We start from the raw sequence: 22,127 nt of genomic DNA on the forward strand, positions 1-22,127 counted from the left end.
TTGTCAGGCAAGTTCTGACCTTTGTGGGTGGTGCTGATGGTGATGTCAAAGGTGTGGGCGGAGCTTTGGTGTTCCAGATCACTCAGGCTGAAGCGGAAGCTGTCGTGACCTTTGAACCCATCGTCGTCAGCGTGCAGGCGGGGCGTGTAGCTTAGCCGGTTGGCGTCCACGTCGTCCTGAGTGAAGTTCTGACCCGCCGCCAGCTCCTTCTGGCCCGTCTCGCTCTGAAAAAAAACAAAACAGAAGCGTCGACACGTTGTTGATGTTACGGAAAGCGGCGAGTCGACAAGGAAGCGTGTCGAAGCAAAAGTAAAGCAGGAAGTGAAGCAACAAGGAAGTAAAGCAGGAAGTGGTTTCGCGTGACCTTCAGCTGCAGTTTCCCGAAGCGAGGCGCGGCGTGCAGCAGGTAGAAGATTCCCTGGGGGGGCGTGTCCACGTCCTCGGCCTGGAGGACCACGGCGGAGAGCAGCCGGCGCTCGCCAGGCTCCGCCTCCGCGCCGGCGTTCCTGCGTATGCAGAAAAAAGAAAAAAAAAGAACATGAAAAAGGAGGCCACATGTGATGGAAAAAAAGTATCTTTAACATTTTGAGTCAATTCCAACTTTTGGGCCTGCAATTCCACTTTTATTATTAACTTCTAATGTGGCTCCAACTTGGCTGTGTATCAGAAGGCACGGAACCACACTGCCCCTAAGTGGCCAAATTGGGTACAACATGAACAGCGTTCCCAATAGAAGGCACACACCGACAAGGGCATGACAGTGTCAAATAATGAAAACAAAATTGATTTGGGGACATTTAAAATCAATTCAGAATCATACTAAATGATAAATATCGTGATATTAAAACTGCCACAATATTTTGTCATCATCATGTCACGATAATAAAAGCAGAAAATATGTTGAAAAAAAAAAGTCAGATTGATTTGCATTTGTGCATTTATTTATTTTTTTTTAAGTGCAGTTGAATTTTCACATGGCATGTTTTGGCCCTTCGATGTTTCAAATCCACGCTAATGTTCAGATGAATAATAAGTAATATTCTTGTGAAGCCAGTCAATATGTGGAGGAACTCAATGTGTGCGTGCATTAGTGCCTCAATATGTAGATTATATTTTGATATTTTTTAATTTACAAAAACACATTAGATGTATATGTAATTATTATACAGCTCTATAATATAATAACAATACAGTATATATATATATATATATATATATATTAAGGGTGTCACGATTTCGATTTTTTATCGAAATCGATCGAAATTACGTCACGATTTCGAGCATCGAAATAGAAGAGAGGACACACGATTCGATGCCCCCCCCCCCCCCCGCGCCCGCCGCCACCGCCGCCACCGCCACCTCCCAGGAAAGCAAATGAGACGCAGCCATTCAGCTACTAGCTAACGGCACTTGTTAGCTGACTTCTCCTGCAGTCATGATGGCAAGCGCGGACAGACACAGCAATGGTGCTTCAAGCCGCTCCCGCTTCTCTCGTCACCAGTTTGGAAACATTTTGCGTTCCCGGTGAGTTATGTCGACAACGTTCACGTTGTCGATAAAAAGACCACAGTTGCAAGATATGCTATGTGCGCGTACTGTACTCGGCCACGGTGTTACGCCCGGCTCGTCAAGGGGAAGGGAAGTAACACAATAACAGAAAATATAGAGTAGATAAACACGGGTCGACTTTAACATCTGAGTAGTTTTAATTGAAATTTCAGGCAGGGGTTTGACAAGGGAGTGAAAGTGGAAGGTGAACAAATAATAACCGCATTTGACAGAACTGACAGAACGGAGGAGAAACAATAACTAATAGGGGTATAATACACGGATACACAATAGCGTCGCGCTGGCACAGTCGTCCAATCGGAGTGTCGCGCTGGCACAGTCGTCCAATCGGAGTGTCGCGCTGGCACAGTCCTCCAATCAGAGTGTCGCGCTGGCGCATTCAAACTGAAGTACCATTATACGGGCACCAGCCGACACAAACACACACATACATACTAGGGGAGCGGAGCCGGCGGCGGGCCCGAGCCGCCAGCCGTAACAACGGGAAACACGACAAACATGACGGGGCATTTACGCAGGCATCACAAAGATTTAGATTTATCAAATTCAACTAGAAGTGGGAAAACAACGGTCCAACCAACTATTTCATCCTCATTTACAGTGAAACTTCCACACACTTCAGCTCGCGCGAAACGCCAGATCCATAGGTCTATTTATAGCAGCAGACCTGCAGCCTTGGAAAACGCTGGATTCAAACATTTAATTAGTGTACTTGAACCACGCTACAGTATGCCCAGCAACTGTAAATGTTGGGATATAGTTTGTTCAGGCTGTATTTGTTCCATGACTTTGGATACAATATATTTTTTGTTGTTGTTGCACATTGCACATTATTTTAAGAGGAACGCACAGCACACTGTTGTAACCAAAAACAGTCAATAGATGGCAGGCACCCACTGTGACTTTTTGTTTTTGTTTTTTTATTTTTTATTTTACACTTCAGTAAGAACAAGACGGTTAACTTTATATTGTAAATAAATTCTTTGAATTTGATCATTCCTGCCTAATGTCAATTATCATATATTACATAAATTTACACAAAAATAATATGGAAATTGCATCACCTATATGTAGCCGATCTTTTGAAATAAGATTTACTGTACAATGAATAGAACCAATGATCATAGACTAGCCTTAGCCTACAGAAGCATATGCCTCTGTGTTATAAAGTGGGGGAGCGGGAAAAAAAAAAAAAAAAAAAAAATCGAATCGTGACCCCAAAATCGAAATTTAAATCGAATCGTGGAGTTGGCGAATCGTGACACCCCTAATATATATATATATACACTTCACGTTAAATACAAATATATAAAAATAAATATTTTGATATTTTTCATTGCTGTACAAAAGCACACTATAGTGTTTTTTTAGTATGAGCTCTTTTTTTGTTTGTTTGTATTTTGTCAAATTGTTTGATAATTGGCTATAATTATGGTCAAATTTCTCTATTATCTGTTTGATGTCAAATTGTTTGTTGAAATTTGGTTCCATTTCCAAACAAATGAGGACGCGTGAAGGAAAAGAAAGGAGAGCGCTAACGAGGAAGCAGGTCAGGACGACAGCAAACGAGCAGCTGGGCTGACGGAGCGGGTCGCAAATGTTTGTGTGACAGCAGGTGCCCCCCCAACCGCCCGCCGACACCAGCGGTGGGGGGTCTTCAACACGACAAAGCGTCTGTCTGCGTGGTCACTCGGAAGTAAAATCCAGGCAGGAGCGTCCTGCAGGACGACGACGGCGACGACGACGAGCATCTGCCAAGCGCTCGCGTTCCTTCGCGTTTGTTCCGCCTGCTTGCCAACGCCGGCCAACCGCCACCCTCGTCCGGAGGGCTTCCGAACGGGGGGCGCGGGGGCGGAGCCAGTCAAGGGTGCAAATTCCCAATCACTCAGTCAAATGAAAAGATTTGCTGGCGCGCTCGCTCACTGGAGCAGAGCGACCCGCCACATGTTCGACCCCCCCCCCCTCGTGACGGCCACTTCCTGCCGGCTCGTCGCTAACGAGGTTCTTACGCATGGCGGCGCAGGGAGGGACGTCTCACCCGGAGACAAAACCACAATTTCAAAACTTACACATGCCAGCAAGTGAGCGAACGCTACAAAAAAACAAAAAACAAAAACAAAACGGCGGCAAGCAAGGACACAAACTCAAGATTATTTTAGGCAACTAAAACTAAGGAAAAAACTCAAACTAAAATTCCAAAATAAGAACTAAAATGCTTTTTAAACGATATTTAGAGCAAAAATCTTTGGTAATGAATTGAATGCATAATGAACCTTTGCGGATGATTTGAAATGAGATTTGAAGTCCGTTTATTTGGATATGAAGCGGAATGCAGACGTTTGAAAGTGTCACACACAAGTGCAGCCAATAGGAAAGCACTAAAAGATGATGTCACTCCCATGATGTTTTTGAAATGATGTGCACAAATAATACTTAAAAAAAAAAACAACCTAAAACTAATACTGAAACTAAGAAGAAAATTTTATGAAATATGAAATTTCTCCCACTATGTTATCAGCCTGGCAGCCCACCAGGCTCTCAATGCCCCGCCCCCAATCAGGCTCATTTCAAAAGTGACACAACATTTTCCGTCTGGATTTGCTCCCAACGTGAATCTTGCGTTTTGGGCAACATGAATTGACTCGAATGTCACGTGACATTCGATCCTAGAAAACAGGCGATGTTGGCAATGCGAGCCCGAGGGGGCACCTAGACGGGAATTTCCGTCCACAGCAGGGGGCGACGTTGCAGAAAATGCCATCCTACTTGTTTTGGTTTTTGGTTGCAATTACAAGGTGCTTCCTTGACCATTCTTTTTGGTCCAAATAATGACGAGCGAGTGACCTCATGGCGCGTACTTGAGGAGGCGTGGCGGGTGGTCGTCGACGGGCAGCACGGCGACGGCGGCGGTGGCGCTGAGCGAGTGGACACCGTCCGTCAGTCGCAGTGTCAGACGGTCGTGCGGGCTCTCAGAGTCGTCGTGCGCGTACCACAAGCGCATGCCTGATACATTCATGCCACAAAAAAAAACACACATGAATCAAACACTCATTTTTCACATCGGCAATGAAGAGGTTCCAAAAAAATATCTTCCAAATGTTACGATTGTGTTTCGGAACAAAAATCAGATTTGGACTTTTTATGGGATTCCTTTTGGACTTCAATTGACATTTGAAATCATCCCCAAAGGCTCACAGATTAAATCCATTACCAAGGACAATTTTGCTATAATTATAATTAGTTTTAGTCAATTTTGCAAACATAAAATGTAGTTTCACTTAGTAGTTTTTGATTTCGCTAGCGAAATTGTTTTTTGGAATTTGAGTTGTCGTTTTTTCATGAGTTTTGGTGAACTCGAATAACCTTGGGGCGGAGCTTACCCTGCCGCAGCTCTCGCAGGGTGAAGGAGGTGACGGCCACGAGGGAAGCGCCGGATTCTTCTTCGGGGCGGGACGACGCGCTCGCCTTCAGGCTGCCGTGCGCCGGCGCCCCCGTCAGGCTGAAGGTCAGCTCGTCCGGCGGGGCGTCCAGGTCAAAGGCGTCCAGGAGGGACGGGGTCAATTCCCGCATGCCCCCCTCCTTCACCTGAACACAAAAACAACGCAGGTTCAGTCAAACAAGGACCTTTGAAAGTGGGTCACACAGAAGTGATGTCATCGAGCAGCAGCCAATAGAAAAGCTATCCTGAAACTTACTAAAACTAAGCATTTATGAAATAAGTCAAACTAATCAAAACTAACAGAAGCACCATCAAAATAAAAAAAACTCAAAACGAAATCAAAACTAACTAAAATGAAAAAAATAATAACCCTGAACACAACAGCGCTCTTAATATACGTTACACGACGTACGGTAAAGTTGGCCAGGTGCAGTGACGGCTTCTCGTCATTGGTGGGATTGATGACGATGTAGACGGGGACGGAGGCGGAGTGATGCAGGCCGTCGCTCACGCTGATCAGCAATTGGTCCACCGTCGGCTCCGCCCCTTTGTGCTCCGATTGGACGTAGTTGATGAAGCCGGACGTCAACTCGTCCAACTTGAACGACTCTGACGAGACATCGGCGACATTTTTCAAAATGGCCTTACTGTGTCTCAAATGTGTGTGCGTTTTTTTTTTGTTTTTTTGCATCCGAGTCCGAGGCAAATTTACATTTTTTTCTCTCGCAAATTTGCCAACTTAGAAACTTGAAAATTTCCGAGTTTTTTTTCTCACAAATTTTCCACTTTCTAAACTCGCAAATGTGTCACTTTATAAACTTCCACATTTTACACTTTCAAAACTCAAATTTACAAGTTTTTTTTTCTCGCAAATTTGCCACTTCTGAAACTCGTAATTTGCCACTTTCTAAACTCGCAAATTTACGAGTTTTTTTCTCACAAATTTGCCACTTTACAAAGTCGCAAATTTGAGGTTTTTTTTCTCTTGAGAAACTTTCTAAAATGGCAAATTTGCGTGTTTATTGCCCCACCCTCAAAATGTACACGTGGCCCTAATACGCTGTCGTCTGATCCTATCCCAAAGTTGACTTGCCGAAAAAATGTCAACACGCACGCACACTTGCCGACCTATGGGAATTCCGGCGTTGCTCTTCTCGTATCCCGGCGTGGGCTGAACGTTTTCCAGGAAGCCGTGCAGGGGTTTGGCGTCCAGGTGAAAGGTCAGCTGCTCTGGGGTGCTGTCGGGGTCCGAGGCCCCCAGGACCCCCCCGCACAGACACGCCCGCGAACCCTCGTCCACCGCCAACATGGATGCTCCTGTGGTTGACGAGCATCTTGTGTTTTTTTTGGGGGTTTTTTTGCCGAACATCTTGTGTCGGCACACGCACGCACAACAAACTCACCCAGGATGACGCTGGGAACTTTGTTGTTGACAGGAAGTAGAGTGACATTGAGGTCGTACACGGGAAGTGTGCCGTGCAGCGGGACGGGCGGGGCGTCGCCGTGGCAACAGCCGTCCATCCCGCCCGCGTCGCCGTCGGAGATGATGAGCGTGACGGTGTCGGAGGCGGGAGCGGGACCGATCTCGCCGCCTGAACGCGTCAACAGGAAGTTGCGTTGTCAAGCTCGGCACAGCTTCTTGTATGGTGGCTATTGTGCAATTGCTTAGCAATGCTAGCCCAAGTTAGCATGATGGTCACGTGAGTTAGCTTAGCAAAGTTAGCTAAAGTTAGCCTGATGTTCTAGCGCTGGTTTGTTTGTTTAGAAACATTAGCCGTAGCATTAGAAATCATGATGATGTAATCAAGTTTATTAGCTTAATATAGCAATCTTTAGCAACATCAGTTAACATGACTTTTAGCTCAGGTGTGTTAGCTTAGCAACATTAGCCAAAGCTTGCTTGATGATGTAGCTGTGGCGTGCTAGCTCTGTCACATTAGACATTAGCATGACTGTGTAGTTCTGTTGTGTTAACATAGCAAGATTGGCTAAAGTTAGCATGATGATGTACCTCAAGAGAATATGCTTAGCAATGTTAGCCAAAGTTAGCATGATCTTCAAATGTGTTAGCGTCGTAAGGTTAGCTAAAGTTAGCCTGATGTTCTAGCTCTGGTTTGTTTGTTTGTTTGTTTGTTTAGAAACATTAACCATAGTATTAGACAGCATGATGATGTAAGTCAAGTGTATTGGCTTAGCAATAGTATACAAAGTTACATCAGCCAAAGTTAACATGACACATAGGTCAGGTGTGCTAGCTTAGCAACATTAGCCAAAGTTAGCATGACTGCGCAGTTCTGTTAGACTGATACATGTAGTTTTGTTGTGTTAGCTTAGCAACATTAGCCAAACTTAGCATACTGACATATGTGAAGTGTGCTAGCTTTGCAATCTTGTGCGCACCTGCAGGAGCGTGTTATCTTATCATCATGAGCTAACGTTAGCATCCACGTGCCGACACCTCACCCGTGTGCACATAGAACACGTGACCCTGCAGGAGGTCCTCTTGCGAGAACTTGTCGACGGGAAGCCCCGCCTTGCGCAGCTCGCCTCTGGCGGGCCGGCGCGCTAGCATGTAGCTCAGCTTGGCATCTTCGCTGTCGCGGTCGGTGGCCGCCAGGTAGTCGGCCGTCACCTGGACGCGGCCCCCCTCCGGGCAGCGCAGTTCGCCGCGCAGGCCCGCGCCCAGCTGCGGGGGCTCGTCGTTCACGGGCACCACCTGTCACACGACGCGTGACAAAAGTTCCATTTCCATTAGAATTTCACACTTTACCTTTCTATTTCAAACAAGATTTCTTTTTTTTTCTCAAATACAGTGTCACGTGATGAGTGGGAGTGTAACTTGATTGGCCAGAGGTCGGTTGATTAGAAATGGAGATTTCTTCTTTTTTTTTTTTAAACCAGTGTTAACTTTGACAAGAAATTTCAATGTAGCTTTAGTTATAGTCTTTTGATGAAAATTTATTAAAGTTTGAGTGGTAATTTAGTCATCTGGTTGTATTTTAGTTTTAATCTAATTTTAGTTGACGAAAATAAAGAACATGTTGAATTGACAATAATTTAGTTTTCACCTGACATAATTGCTTGAGATTAATTTTACAGCTGCACAATGAAATAAATAAAATTAAATAAATAAATTTCATTAAATTAAATTAAATAAAGTGTAAAAATTATTATTATTATCATTATCATTATTATTATAATTATATATTATATAAGATGATATATTATTTTATGATATAACCTGGAAGGTGCGACGAGCTCAGATACGTACGTGGACGAGCAGATCCAGCAGGACGGCGTTGACGCCGTCCGTCACACGCAAACCCACGTCATCCTCGGTGCTTTCCGAGTCGTCGTGGACGTACCTGCGACACGGGCGGAGCCGGTGAAACGTGGGTGGGGGGAAGTAGGCGGGGTGTGGGTGTAGGTCGGATGTCGGAGACGCCACCTGACGGCAAGTCCTCGGAGGTCGGCGAGCACGAACGCGTCTCCGGGTCGCAGGGTTCGCCCTCGCAGTTCTAGTCGTCCGCGGCGAGCCGGGCGCTCCAGCGCCACCTTCAGGTCCGGTTCGCGGGTGTCGCGGTCACGCACCAGCACGTGCTCGTCCGTCACGAACGCCGTGCCGCCTTCCTCCACGCGCAGCAAATTGCTGAAAGCCTGCGCGCACGCACGCACACGTCGATCAGCGACTACACGATGACGGACGCGAACGCTGAGACGACGAGGTCGTGACCTCGGGCGACTGGTCGTCGACGGGCGTGACGGTGATGTTGAAATCGAGGTCGTTGACGGCGCCGCCTCCGCGGTCGCCGACGGAGAAGACGAAGCGGACTTGGAGCGGCTCGGGTCCGATGTCCTCCAGGGGCGGCATGTACGCCACCTTCAGGTGGTCCACCGCGTGCTGCCGCGCCAACAACCGCAACGGAGGGTCAGCGCCACCTGTCGTTGCATCGTGTGCTCGGCGACCCACCTGCGTGAAAGACTTGAGCGCCGGCGCCGTCGGGTCCCGCCTCAGGGCGGCGCCGCTGTCCACGAAGAAGAGGCGACCGGCGTCCATCAAACTGCGCATGCACATCAAAAACAGATGTGCTGCTCTCGTCAACGAAAATGAGGACGAAACCTTTTCCTCAACGGAAGCTGATCACTTGACAATTACGATAATAAAAACAAGGCCAAATGTGGTTTGCAAAATAAAAACAATGCTAAAATGTCTTTGAAACGAAAAAAAAAAAAAAGCACGCTAGGCAAGCTTTCTTAGCGCGATGGCAAAAAACTGAATGCTAAAGACTGTCATGTCAGATTTGGAATTTGACATTTCAGGTTTGAATTGAAATTTCCTTCATTCAATTGTAATTTCTGAGTATGAACTTGAATTTATAGGTTTGAATGACCAAGTTTGATTTTGAATTTCCAAGTTTGAATTAATGAGTATGAATCTGTTTTTCAGTTTGTATTTGAATTCTTAATTTTGAATTTCTGAAGTTATTTAAATTGTAAGTTTCAATTTGAATTGTGAATTTTAATTTCCAAGTTTGAATTTCTGAGTTTGAATTAGCTCGTTAGTGTGATGATGTTACGCATGAGGCATAATGCAAGCGGCAATGAGCTAATTGAATTATTATATCTACATATGAATGAATTGAATGTAAGTATTGAGTTCATTTTTGCATTTGTTTGCGGCGTGTGTGCCACCCTCACCCGGGTTGTTGGGGGCTGTAGCAGGGCCGGGTGACGGTGTAGCTGAGGTCTGCGTCCGGGTGTTCCACGTGGGTGAAGCGCAGGTGCGCGCGTGTGATGAACGCCACTTGGGTCTCCTCCACCGTCAGGTGGCGCACGCTTGCGGCCGATTCCACCGGGAGCTCGTCCTCCACCGGGAACACCACCACCGACACCGTCTGACAGACACACAAGCAACCTTATTTGAGTCAACTAAAACCAACAGAAAAACAAAACAAAAAAAAACGCTTTAAAAATGCTTTTAAATAGATGAAGACTAATTGAAACTACGTTTTATGTTTATAAAACGATAATTATAGCAAATATGTCGTTTGTTTTATTCTTTGGTAATGAATTGAACGCATAATGAGCCTTTGGGAATGATTTGAAATGTGATTTGAAGTGCATTTATTTGGATATGAACCGCTTGAATAAAGACGTTTGAAAGTGTGTCATGCAGAAGTGACGTCATCGAGCAGCAGCCAATAGAAAAGCACCAAAAGATGACATCTTTTGACTAACTAACTAAAATTAAGCATTTATGAAATAACTCAAACGAATTCAAACTAACTACATTTGAAAAGTAATGCTCAAAAAGAACTCAAATGAAAAATTCCAAAACTTTTATAAGCCCGAGCCTTTTCCAAAAGCGCGACAGCGGGAGATAGTGGGCGGGGCTTTGGACTCACGTAAGCGTGCGATAGGTTGGGCGGCACGTGGGCGTCGGCCAGTGTGACGTGGAAGGAGTCGTGGAAGATTTCGTCTCCGGAGTGTTGGTAAAAGATGAGACCCCGAGTCAAGTCGCGTTGGAGGAAGGACGTGATGGGAAGGCCTGCTGGCGATGATGTCAGGAAAAAAAAAAAATGCAAAAACATAAAAAAAAGCATACAAACGTTTACACGCAAAAATGAACACGCACGTTTATTTATGGACACAAAAATGTTCACACTAACACAAGCATGAATACACAAAAATGCAAAACGAATGTAAAAATCAACTTTTATTGGCATAAGTTGATTTTTCCTTTTACTCTTGAATGTGGCTACAACTGAACTGTGTATCAGAATGCACGGAACCACGCTGCCCCTCAGTGGCCAAATCGGGTACAACATGAGCAGCGTTCCCCGTGGAAAATAATTGAAATCAAATCCATTTTAGGACATTTAAAATTGATTCTGAATTGTACTAAATGAGAATCGATTTTTTTTCATTTTGGCACACGCATGCATGCACAAAAACATGCAAACCACACGTCAACAGACACACCAATGCACGCACACACAAAAGTGCAATCACTGCACGCACGCACGGCCAGTCAGTCAGTCTCACCGGGGTCACGGGGACGGTCCCTGGCGAAGAGGCGTCCGGCCCTCGGGGGCAGCACCACGCTGAAGAGGATGCGGTCGTCGGCCGAGTCCAGGTCGGAGGCCAGGAGGTGGTCGGGGCGGAGCCTGAGGGCGGCGCCCTCGGGCACCTCCAGCGCCACGTTGTTGACCAGGAAGGGCGGCGTGTCGTCGAGGGGCAGGACGTTGATGGGGAACTTGTGACGCAGGCTGTGGCGCCCGTCGCTGATGCGGAAGAGCACGCGGTCGCGCGCGCTCTCGCCGCCCGCGTGCTCGTACGCCACGCGGCCCTCGCGTAGATCGCGCACGCCGAACGCAAACGCCTTCGCACCTGCGGGCGATCGCGTCGGCATCACAGACATGTCATCGTTAGGAAAATTGTGTTTGTGAGTTTTAGTTTTATCGTTAGTTTTAGTTGAGTCAAAATGGCAGGCATTCTCAATTTAATTTTTTTTCGTTAACAAAATTGTTTTTGGAATTGTATTTGTTCTGTTAGTTTGAGTTCACTAAAATAACGTTGGTCTGCAAGCATGGTTTTCATTTCCCATAATGGCAACGGATGCGTGCAGTTTTTCGCATTTAGCCGACAAGTACGAACGTTCTTGGCAGTCCAAAAATGTTGACGCCACATTGGCAGTTCCACTTGGCGCATTTTGACCCATCACCCCAAAAAAAAGCGGTCAGCGTGGCATGTCACTGGCTGGCCTCCCTGGCGCCACACCAACGCTAACGCTAACAGCGGGCGGCGTGTTGTCGGCGACGCCCACACTTTGGCACTTTGATTCAATTAGCGAAACGACGAGCCGCTTTTTGGCGCCAACGCGGCCACGCGTGCCAGGACAGAAGGCCCGGGTCACGTGACAGATTGAGGAAACGGAGCGCTCGCCATCCGCTAACTCATTAGCGCCGCCGCCGAGGGGACGCGGGCGGGCCGGTCCGCGCGAGCGCCGTACCGCTAATTGGGCCCGAAGGTGGCGTCGGTCCGGGCGCGGAGCCCGACGGGGGCGCCGCTCGCGGGCGCCGTACGCGGGACAGGCACGGCGCCATTTGGCTGAAGGCGTCGCACGCGCAGACGGGGGACAACGGCGACGCCTTTCGCGCACACGCCGACGCTTCAGTTCCACGACAGACACACCCTCACAAAAATTTTGAAAGTTTTTTGTTTACATTTAAAAGTTTATCATTAAAAAAAAAAATCAATTAATTTTAAATTGAATTTTAATTTAACAAAAGAATTATGTTTTTAGGTACACACACGTGATGTTTTTATTATGTTTAATATCTTGTATTTTATTTTAATTATGTAACCATTCATTATATTCTAATGTAAATTAGTGTTTTATTTTTTTTTCATTTAACACTGTCTATTATTGCCCATTATATATTTGAAAAAAAAAATACTTACACAAATAAATAAATTTTGCTTGCAATGAATGTAATGATATCAGATCCTTCAATATTTCATACGGCAAAGGTCAAGTTTCTTGAAAAAATGATGACATCATCACTGTTGCCGCCATACGCTAACACACGCACACACTTTGACGCACGCAGGGAATGGCGTTAATTGGTCCCGGCGGTGCATTTGGGCCCGACGCCCGAGAAAGAGCGAGCGCCGCTCGCTCGCGGGGGCGTTACGGGCGGGACAGGAAGACGGGCAGGCAGGCCGGCGTCCAATTGGCTGAAGGCGTTGGACGCGAGACGAGGGCTCCGCCCTCCCCGCCCCTGGGGGACGCCACCCTTCCTTCCTCACGGGGACGAACCAAGATGAGGATGACGACGCCGCAAAAGTTGACACGCAAATCAAGTTTGGGAGAAATACACTCGTACTCGCTCGTCAATGGGGACGAAGATGATGATGATGATGATGATGATGATGATGATGATGATGATGATTTGGCCTGCAAGCTACTCGCATGTTGCTACATGTGAATGTGAAATGGCATGTAGTACGTCCAGCAATCTGCCCAGCCCACTGATCGAGTCCTCCAGTTAAAGCGCACTCGACCTAAGACGCTCGGTCCACCATTTTGGCCCCATCTGCCATTTTGGCTCCGCATCCGCAGTGTTTTCCCCTCATCCGCAATTTAGCCCTTAGCTAGTGCTAGTGCTTGTGCACTTGTGGGAGTGTCTTTGGCTTTTTCGCCCGCCGCGAAAGAAGAAGAAAACGACGTCTTCTGTCAATGTTGGTGGAACCAAAACAAAAGCAATGACCATGGAAACCAAGCTAGACATCAGAAAAAAGATCGCAGAAACACCGACGAACATCAGCAAAGACTTGGCCTCCAGTTGGACAGCATCTTTTTTTATGTATTTTTTGATTTTTTTTAATGCTAATTATTTTGATGTAAATATTGAGTTTATTGGAGAAATTTTACTTTAGAACGAAATTTGGGTTACATCGCTAGAGTAGGAACCGAACTCCGACGAAACTGGAGGACTCCCTGTATATATATATATATGACTAGATAGCTGATAGGTCAAGACATTTGAGGTGGCGAAGCCCCCATATTGCTCCTCCCAAGAAACATTTATCGGCATACGATCCGATACATGTACAGTATCGAAATTGGAGAATAATTGAGACAGTACTTAGCGGAAAGAGCATGATTTATGGTGCTTTACATTTGTTAAACATAAACAAGAGGAAATCTAAAAGAAAAAAGGTGGTCTTCAAAGCAGCACATGCCGTCCACTTATTCTTTTTTTTTAACTTTAAAAAATAGTGATCACCCAGCCTCCGGCCTAATCCTAATTGCCTACGAGCTATATATGCCTCATCTGTACATATAACGTATAGTTGATACAGTAGTCTGCTGGTGAGGTGGGAGGAGCAAGATGGCCGCCATGAGACTTCAACGGCTTGCACGAGCGCATATGGGCTAGCTATCGGCTATCCAGTCATACATACAGGTCAGTGGCCCAGCCCCACCATCCATTTTCCACCACGCACGCACACAAAAAGTAAAAACGAGGCGAACGCGGGACGAGCGCTCACCTCCGACGAGGAGGCGTCCGTGCTCGGGACCATCCACGGCCACCAGGAAGACGTCGTCGATGTTGTCGCGGTCCACGATCTGCAGCTCCGCCCACGTGATGGCTCGCGACTGACCTTCTAGCAGGTCCAGACCTGAGCGGACGTCGGCGCGGTTTACTTTGCGTGACTTGGACGGCCGTCAAGAACGACGGACGGTTGGTTGGCTTTTGCCGTTTTTGCTGGCGGCGTACCCGTGTTCCAGGACACCCGAGGCGCGTCCGTCTCCGCCGCCCTGATGGACACGTGGACCACGATGGGCGGACTGCTCGCAAAGGAAGGGTCAAAGGACTGGAACTCCATCTAGCTCAAAAAAAAAAAAGCACATGCGTCGTCTTTGAATGTGCCTGAAGAAAAATACCCCAGACGAAAAGCTAGCATGCTAGCAAGCACAATTTGTACTGATAGTACTACATTTCCCACAATTCTGAAACAATAAATACATAAATAAATAAATAAACAGCTTTTTTTTTTTTAGCTTGGCAAAGAGCTCGCCCACCAAACTTGCGCAATGTGGAAACAAAAGAGGGCGAAAAAGGCACAGATACTCCAACAAGCGCACAAGCGCTGGCACTAGCTAAGGGCTAAATAGCGCAAAAGGGGGAAAAAACACTGTGGATGAGGAGCCCAAAAGGTGGACCAGGAGTCTCAGGTCGAGTGCGCTTTGACTCGAGGACTCCCTGAATATCTCTATCTTATGAAAGAAATCATCAATTAGTTGCTAGCAATCATTAGTATGCTAGCTAGCCCAGATTGAATGAAAAGTCAGGTGTTGAATACGCCGTCCATTTGAAAGTGACATCTTTCGCGTCAGTTACCTGAAAGTTGTCGCGGGCGGGGCGGCTGCTGTTGGGCGGCTGGTACGCCACCTTCAGGTGGTGCAGGTCGGACCAGGTGAAGGAGCCCACGGGTTTGTTGTGCTGGTCCAGGTGGGTGACGTAGCCCCGCGGGGGCGGGACTGTCACGTTGAACACCAGCCCGTCCTTGGGGCCCTCGGGGTCTTCGGCGTCCAGCGTGGCGGTGGTGATGGGGGTCAGGACGAACTGGTCCACTTCCAGGATGAGGGACGCCATGAAGGCGGCCCGCGGCGGCTGGTTGGGCGTGGCCCCGACGATCTGCACCGGCAGCCACACAGACTCCGCCTGGACGGACGGGAGGGGACAACGCACAAGCGCGTTGTTGGCGTGTGAACAATCACGCAGAATAACAACAAGACTTTGAAGCGCTTGAAGGTGTCGCTTCCTGACACCTCATGACTGCCAACAAACATGTCAACGCTTCTCTCTGATCATTAGCACTGAGCTAGCGCCAATGCTAGCACGAGTAGTTCGGATCACTCAGTCAAGTAGGAAAGTCGTGATTAGTATTTTTGGATATAACCTCCATGTTTTTTCCTGGCTCAAATTGAGGCAGAGGTGTTACCATCCTGACTATGATCGTATCGGTAACGGTGCCAATACCAATTTTATTTTAAGGTATCGCTACTCGCAGTGGTGACCGAAACCATCATCGTCGTCCTCCTGCCACCGATTTACGATCTGGGACAAGAAAGTCGAAATGATATGAATACAAATTTGCCATGAACTGCTTGTTTTTCATGTTTTTCCAATATCATGCAGCTCTAGTTACTATTGAACATCCCTAAATGTATTCGGGAAATTCAAACTGACTCGCGTTCATTTTTTACAGGCAACATATTATAATTCCATGTTTTCAATCATAAGAATAATAGTTCTAATAAGAATATGACTATTATCATGTTCAAGCATTCCCGAGCAAATAAGGTGCCTCGAAATTTTGTACACAGGAAAAACCCTGACCTCCAGCAGAGCCCTGGTCTCCAGTTCCCTGAGCTCCACGCTGATGGCGACGTAGTCGAGGTCGGGCGAGGGGGGGCTGAGGTGTCGGTACTTGAGGCCGGAACTCAGGAAGTCCTGGCAGCTGGTCTTCAGGAAAGACACTTCCTTGGTGCCCGACGCGCAGGCTCGCTTGCCCGGGCAGGGCGGCGCCGCCGCATCGCCACCTGGAGGCCGCCCGGCGAACACAACAAAGAATACGGAATCGTTCGTTTTCATTTGTCGGCACGTGAAAATGTGTTTTTATGGGAAACTGCAAAACATTTGGTTGCCGCCGATAAAACAAACAGCCCAATGAAAATCAGACTTTTTTTAATTGACAAATGTGACAATTAGGCGCAGCGCAGCACCTTTCCTCTGGAGGGCATCGTCCTCCCGCACCAGCTGACCCGCGGTCAGGACTCCGGCGGCGGCGACCAGTCGCACGGTGCACGCCGCGCCGTCCCGGCCTGGGATGTTGACGACCGAGCGGTCGATGGCGTTGGACAGCCCGTAGAAGTCCGGAACCACCAGCGGGGTCGGCCCCAAGTCCACCAGGCCGGGCGAGCGCTCCACCACGCGAACCTGCATCACCACCGACTCCACTCGGGTCTCCCAAGAGCCCAACCTGCAACACAGGTTGTCACTTCTCGCACTAATTTCCATTGAAGCTGCATCAAAGCTTTCTGTATGCTCTTGCAATAAAAACAAAACAAAAAACAAAAAACGTGTAAACCCGTTTTTGGGAGGCGAGGACGAAGTATTTAAAAATGCTTTTACACGCTTTTGGGACTGAATGAGTTGAAAATGAAAATTAACAAACTACATTTTATGTTTACAAAACTAAAACTAACTCCAATGATAGCAAAAATGTCCTTCGTTTTAGTCTAATTTAATGCATGGGCCTTTGTGGATGATTTTGTACTGATGAGAATCGCGATTCTTATGAGAATCGATTTTTTTTTTCCGGCACCCCCCTATCATACCATTATTTGACCGATCCCGCCTACTTGGTAATCTATTTTCCTCTTTGTGGCCCCTGAGCTAATATGAGTTTGGTGTAGATGCAGGACCGGGACCGGACTACAGGACTGACCTATAAGGTCAACAGGACTTGACTCAGAACTAAGACTAGCTCGGCCCAGATGTTGGTACTGACCTGTAGACCCGCAGGAGGACTTGGTCGCTGTCCAGCAGAGGACTTCCGTTGTGCTGGTACATGACTTCCTCTGGCAGGAAGTCGCAGTCAAACACCTAACAACAACAACATAAAAAAACGAAAACGACAACATCGACGAGACGAGCGCAAAAACCGATCCAATCAAGATAACAGGAAGACGACGAGAGGGCGCGTCCTGACCTGCGGCGTGAGCCGGCCCACCCGCTGCGTGATTGGCTGGTTGAGGACCACCTCCACCTTGCAGAGGGCGTCGGCCTCCGTCCCAATCCGCAGCTGCTCCTTGGACAGGAAGGCCGAACGGCCCCTGGCCACCTCCATGCCCGCGTTCACCTCCACGACGCCGCCGGCGACCGCCCGGGCGAGCAGCAGCAGTGGGAGGAGCATGCCCGCGGCGGCCATCTTGGGCAGACGGGCAGGAAGTTGCGTGCTTGAAAGACTTCCTGTTACGCACGCCAAAGAGTCAACTCAAAAACATTCCTTTGAATCAGCTTTTCAAATATGGATATTTTTGACAACTGGTTGTAAATTAATCGGTTTGTGAAACATTTCTTTGGTCATTACTAAACGTAGCGCTTGTGTTTAGTTTGACATGATCGGTTTTTGCTTTTGTTTACTGCTAATACTGGCAAATTTCATATTGCATCCAAGCATAGACATGCTTCTAGAGCCCGAACCGATTAATCGGTTGGCAGATTATCGGCCTTCAAACATCGGCCAAATAGACGATTATTTTCCCCTTAAAATGTATTGAAGAAAACCAAAGTTTCCAACGCTGTGAAAGTACCCTGAATGCAACATTTTGCTTGCGTAGCATTAGCAACTAGCAAGGGTGTCGCGTATGTTATTCTGTTGTTCATAAGCATCCTTTAAGCTTTTGAATGGTACCGCAGTTGGAGTTAACTGTAAACCTAAATACACAATGTTAAGAATGGCATCCACTGTATATTTAAATACAAAACATGTTCCGTTTTTAAAACATCCGTTAGCCTAGCGCTAACAGGAAGTTAGTGAACGCTAACAGTACGTTAGCATCAACTTCGGGAGCGTTTTCCTTCAAATAATGAATATCCACACACAAATCTTGTGGTAACCCACAGATGACCTAACACGACGAAAAGGCACAAATTCTTACCAATGTGTGAAAAAAAAAACAACTTATTTGAATAGAATTAAATCGCAACTTTCTTCTGTACTCACTATAAGTGTGTAGCCCAATGATTGCATGGCACCACACTGCCCCCAAGAGGCACTCAGGAACACTCAGTATTTGTTTTTACTGTTTTGTCAGTTACTATTATTTTAGTTTATTCTATTCTTATTTCACTTTCTTATTGTTTTTATTTTGTCATTGTCCTTTCAAGTTATAGTTTCATATGGACTTCTCATTCAAAGCACAGAATCTTAATAGCTAAAGTTTGTGCTTAAGTATCACCCATTGAAAAGAGAGAGAGAGAGAGAGAGAGAGAGAGAGAGAGAGAGAGAGAGAGAGAGAGAGAGAGAGAGAGAGAGAGAGAGAGAGAGAGAGAGAGAGAGAGAGAGAGAGAGAGAGAGAGAGAGAGAGAGAGAGAGAGAGAGAGAGAGAGAGAGAGTCAGCTGGAGCTTCAACAACGTTGGATCCACGTCAAAAACGAGCATTCTTCACACTTTCCTCCAATTAATAATTAATATTAATAAATAAACCAAAACTTTCTTTGCAGCAAAACGTGCACGCTGAACAGACAGATGCCTCATCACTTCCAACAAGAAAAGGAAGCAATGTCAACTCCAGACAAGAAGACAAAAAAAAACAACAACAACAAAGTCACGTCACAAACAACTACAAGTTGACCAAATGAAAAGTGAAAAACATGAAATGACGGAAATAATAAAGAGAGGCAAGCGTCAACGTCAGGCACTCACTGAGCTGAGCTGGAGGTGCTCTTGTCAACATTTTGTGTCGCGTCACATCTTCGTTTGTCCCTTCACACGTTTAATCACAGACCCATTTGTCACTTCAACAACTTTCTTTTGTTTTGTTTCACATATTCAAGTTGGGAGAAGACACCTTTTTTGTTGTTGTTGGTTTGTTTTTGAGGAGGAGGGGGGTGAATTTGAATTCCACGGGAGCATGTGGACAATCACTTTGCAAGTCACGTGACAGCACACAGGAAGTGCGGCCAAGTTGGCTGTGCGCGCGTTCGCTTACCTCGACTGTGGAGTGACCCGATATGTCGCACGTCAACGTCCTCCCTCACAAACAAATTCCACAACGAGCCGCTCGTCCTTCGTCCTGGCAGTTCGACAGCAGACAGGAAGTGAGAGCTCAAGACTTCAACTTTTACAAGCTGCCCCCAAAACCCCCACTGACACACACACGCTCCCTCCTCTGCTGGGCCCCCCCACAGACCCCCACCCCACCCGCCACCCGCCTGTGTGCACATTCCCCTTTTGTCCACTTGATTGTCCCACATTAGGAATCCTGCCGACCCACCTGTGGAATGCTGAGTTTCATCAACACAAAAACATACGTACATATAAACCTACCAGTCTTCATTTTGTCAGCCATTTTGAAATTTTGTCTCAGTTTTAGTCCAATTTCACTCACGCTTGTTAGTTTTTAAATCACCGTTAGTCCAGCTCATCTCATTTTGATTTAGTCCATTTTTAGTCGACTATAAATTTATTTATTAATTATAAATTTTATTCATCTGGGGTTAGTCAACAAAAATTGTCAACATTTTAAGACAAAGCTTCCTTTGAAACTTTACTTTGAAACCCTAACTCCTTTAAAACCCAGTCACACTTTCTGAAAGCTGAATTTTTCAACTCATTTTTGTGACAGCTGTAAAAAAACAAACAAACACGTAAATAAAATAAAAAAAATACATAAATAAATAAAAAATGGCGGGTGAAGGCCGTCCGTTGAAAAGCATCAGACTTTGGATCGTTGAATTTCGATTTATGACAATTCTTTTGGTTTCAAAATGTGATGAAATGTGTCGATTGACTACTATAACAATCTGTCTGCTTTTATTCTCGTCAAAAGTCACAGGAAAATACAATAAAGGAAGCATTTGCACTGTGTTGCATTGCGGAAATATCACAAATGTCAGACGTTCGGAATTGTCAATAAAATAAACTAAAGTGTCCTTTTCAAAAATCTTATTGAATTGTTCCAAATGAGTTCAATTCAAAAGTCAAAGGGGGAAAATAGTCCAAAGTTATGGGAAAGCATCAAGAAAGGAGACCTTGTTGTTGTTCATCAACAAGATTGGCACAATCCTACCACAAGGCGGCCCCAGCAGCGGAAATGTGGTCGACTTCCATTTTGTTCGTCTTGGGCGGCTCGTCACCATCAAATGGAGAAGGAAAAGGAAGACTGGAGCTTCACAACTCTTTCTTGCATCGTAAAAAAAACTTAGCCAATGAAGGGCCTTAACCAACTGAAAAGCCTGGCTCATAAATAAAATGCTTCCTTGGCGGTTCTTAAAACATTTTCCTTTCTTTTACAGCCACACGGGAGAAAACAGAAGCCCCCCCCCCCCCCCCCTTCCTTCTTCTTCTTCTTCGTCTTCCTAATTTAAATGGCGCTGGTAAACCAATGTCCGGTGCATTATCGCCACCTACCGGACTGGAGAAACCAGCGCTCATCACAATAGCGTTGTAAGGCGAGCGTGAGTATTGCAGAGCACTACTTCCGGTTTCTTTACAAAATAAAACTTGTGTTTTTCGAAATAAAATAAATGTGACTAAAATGTGATATATAAACATATAATGATTGGTAATGAATAAATTATTTACATTATTATTTATGTATTAATGTGAGCAGAGGTGTTCAATACCACTTTTTTCAGACTACCAGTAGGCTACGAGTCCTCAACCCTTAAGTAGCATTACCAAATACTGATATCAAAAATACTTTTAATACATAACATTTCCCCAAAACAATGACAGATCATTTAAAAAAGACTTTCCTTCAAATTACATGAAATTAATGTCAATTTTCTATTAGCTTTCCCCCCCCCCCCATTTGTTCACTAAATACATATTTTGTGTAGAACACACGATTAAAATGAATTTAAAATGTTGCCATCTTCTTTCAAATGGAAGTTGATGTTTTTGTCAAGTTGTGTTGAGCGGACATGCTAACATGTTAGCATTGCAAACTGTCACGCCAAGGACAGCCAGCTTCAAATTTGGCCAAGATGAAAAAAAATCTTGCTGTGTTTGGGAGGTTCAAACGAAAATGTAATTTTTGAGACAAATTTCAAACATTTTGGTTAAAGAAGGGAAAGTTTCTGTTTGATCCTTCACTAAACTCTTGCGGACACGCTAACGTGCTAATGTGCTAGCAACACACTCTCACAAGTTTGATCTGGATGCGATCGTGGCCATTTTGATGTTCAAAGTTTTTTTCGTGACGCCATGATATGAAAAGCAAAAACTTTTGTACTTTTTTTTTGCGCTTGTTGACGCGGGCAAGACGGCGGCCAGGCCGACGCGTCCTTCTCGGTTTGGCGTCAAAGGGAGAGCAGAGCGAACGCGCTCCCCTCTCGCTCTCCCTCCAGTTGTAGCGTGCGTGGTGATGTCTTGTGACTGTTGGCCTTCGCGTGGCGACCGCGCCGCTTGGCGCCGTGCCCGCGTTGGAGCCGCGCCCGCTCGCATCCCCCGCGGGCGCCCGTCGGCCTGGAATTTCATTCTTCGCCGTCGCTGACCCGCAACGGACACGACGTGACGGAAAGAACGCAAAAGGCCGCGCGGAGCCGCACTTTGGAAGCGTTTTTTTGTTGTTGTTGTTTTGGAGCAGCAACCCAAGGTAACCCCGAAAGACCGCCACAAGTTTCGCCGACGACTTGCTTTGTACCAGCGAGCCAGAAAGTAGTGTTCATTTTGTTTTCGTCAACACAAATTTTCCACTATAACTGACTAAATCAGTGTGTGTTTTCGTCGACTAATAAAGACTAAAGACGAGATGAAAATGTCGCTCACTTCAATGAAAGACTGGACTAAAATCTATGGACATTTTAGTTCA

At 46.2% G+C, this 22,127-nt stretch overlaps 1 protein-coding gene across 5 annotated transcripts in view; it reads right to left on the bottom strand.

The window, feature by feature from the left end:
• frem1b (Fras1 related extracellular matrix 1b) overlaps positions 1-20,618 on the bottom strand; it is a 32,216-nt gene extending 11,598 nt beyond the window's left edge. For 2 of the 5 annotated variants that reach the window (XM_077534232.1, XM_077534229.1), the window contains exons 1-23: positions 20,382-20,618; positions 19,302-19,385; positions 17,297-17,556; positions 17,096-17,190; positions 16,308-16,564; positions 15,922-16,124; positions 14,920-15,243; positions 14,296-14,404; positions 14,066-14,197; positions 11,054-11,398; positions 10,414-10,556; positions 9,707-9,903; positions 8,742-9,069; positions 8,457-8,665; positions 8,280-8,373; positions 7,472-7,724; positions 6,412-6,600; positions 6,137-6,325; positions 5,421-5,617; positions 4,950-5,154; positions 4,428-4,572; positions 365-506; positions 20-224 (exon numbers count right to left, since the gene is read on the bottom strand). In XM_077534232.1, coding sequence (XP_077390358.1) covers positions 20-224; positions 365-506; positions 4,428-4,572; positions 4,950-5,154; positions 5,421-5,617; positions 6,137-6,325; positions 6,412-6,600; positions 7,472-7,724; positions 8,280-8,373; positions 8,457-8,665; positions 8,742-9,069; positions 9,707-9,903; positions 10,414-10,556; positions 11,054-11,398; positions 14,066-14,197; positions 14,296-14,404; positions 14,920-15,243; positions 15,922-16,124; positions 16,308-16,564; positions 17,096-17,190; positions 17,297-17,556; positions 19,302-19,385; positions 20,382-20,556 — 4,480 coding nt within the window. In that variant the 5' untranslated portion in view covers positions 20,557-20,618. Of the gene's footprint in view, positions 1-19; positions 225-364; positions 507-4,427; positions 4,573-4,949; positions 5,155-5,420; positions 5,618-6,136; positions 6,326-6,411; positions 6,601-7,471; positions 7,725-8,279; positions 8,374-8,456; positions 8,666-8,741; positions 9,070-9,706; positions 9,904-10,413; positions 10,560-11,053; positions 11,399-14,065; positions 14,198-14,295; positions 14,405-14,919; positions 15,244-15,921; positions 16,125-16,307; positions 16,565-17,095; positions 17,191-17,296; positions 17,557-19,301; positions 19,386-20,343 lie in introns of all 5 variants that reach the window. The other 3 variants (XM_077534230.1, XM_077534231.1, XM_077534233.1) reach the window with 3 other exon arrangements.
• Between the last annotated feature and the right edge of the window lie 1,509 nt (positions 20,619-22,127).

The sequence above is a fragment of the Festucalex cinctus genome, chromosome 10 (genome assembly GCF_051991245.1).
Source record: "Festucalex cinctus isolate MCC-2025b chromosome 10, RoL_Fcin_1.0, whole genome shotgun sequence".
Lineage (NCBI taxonomy): Eukaryota > Metazoa > Chordata > Actinopteri > Syngnathiformes > Syngnathidae > Festucalex > Festucalex cinctus.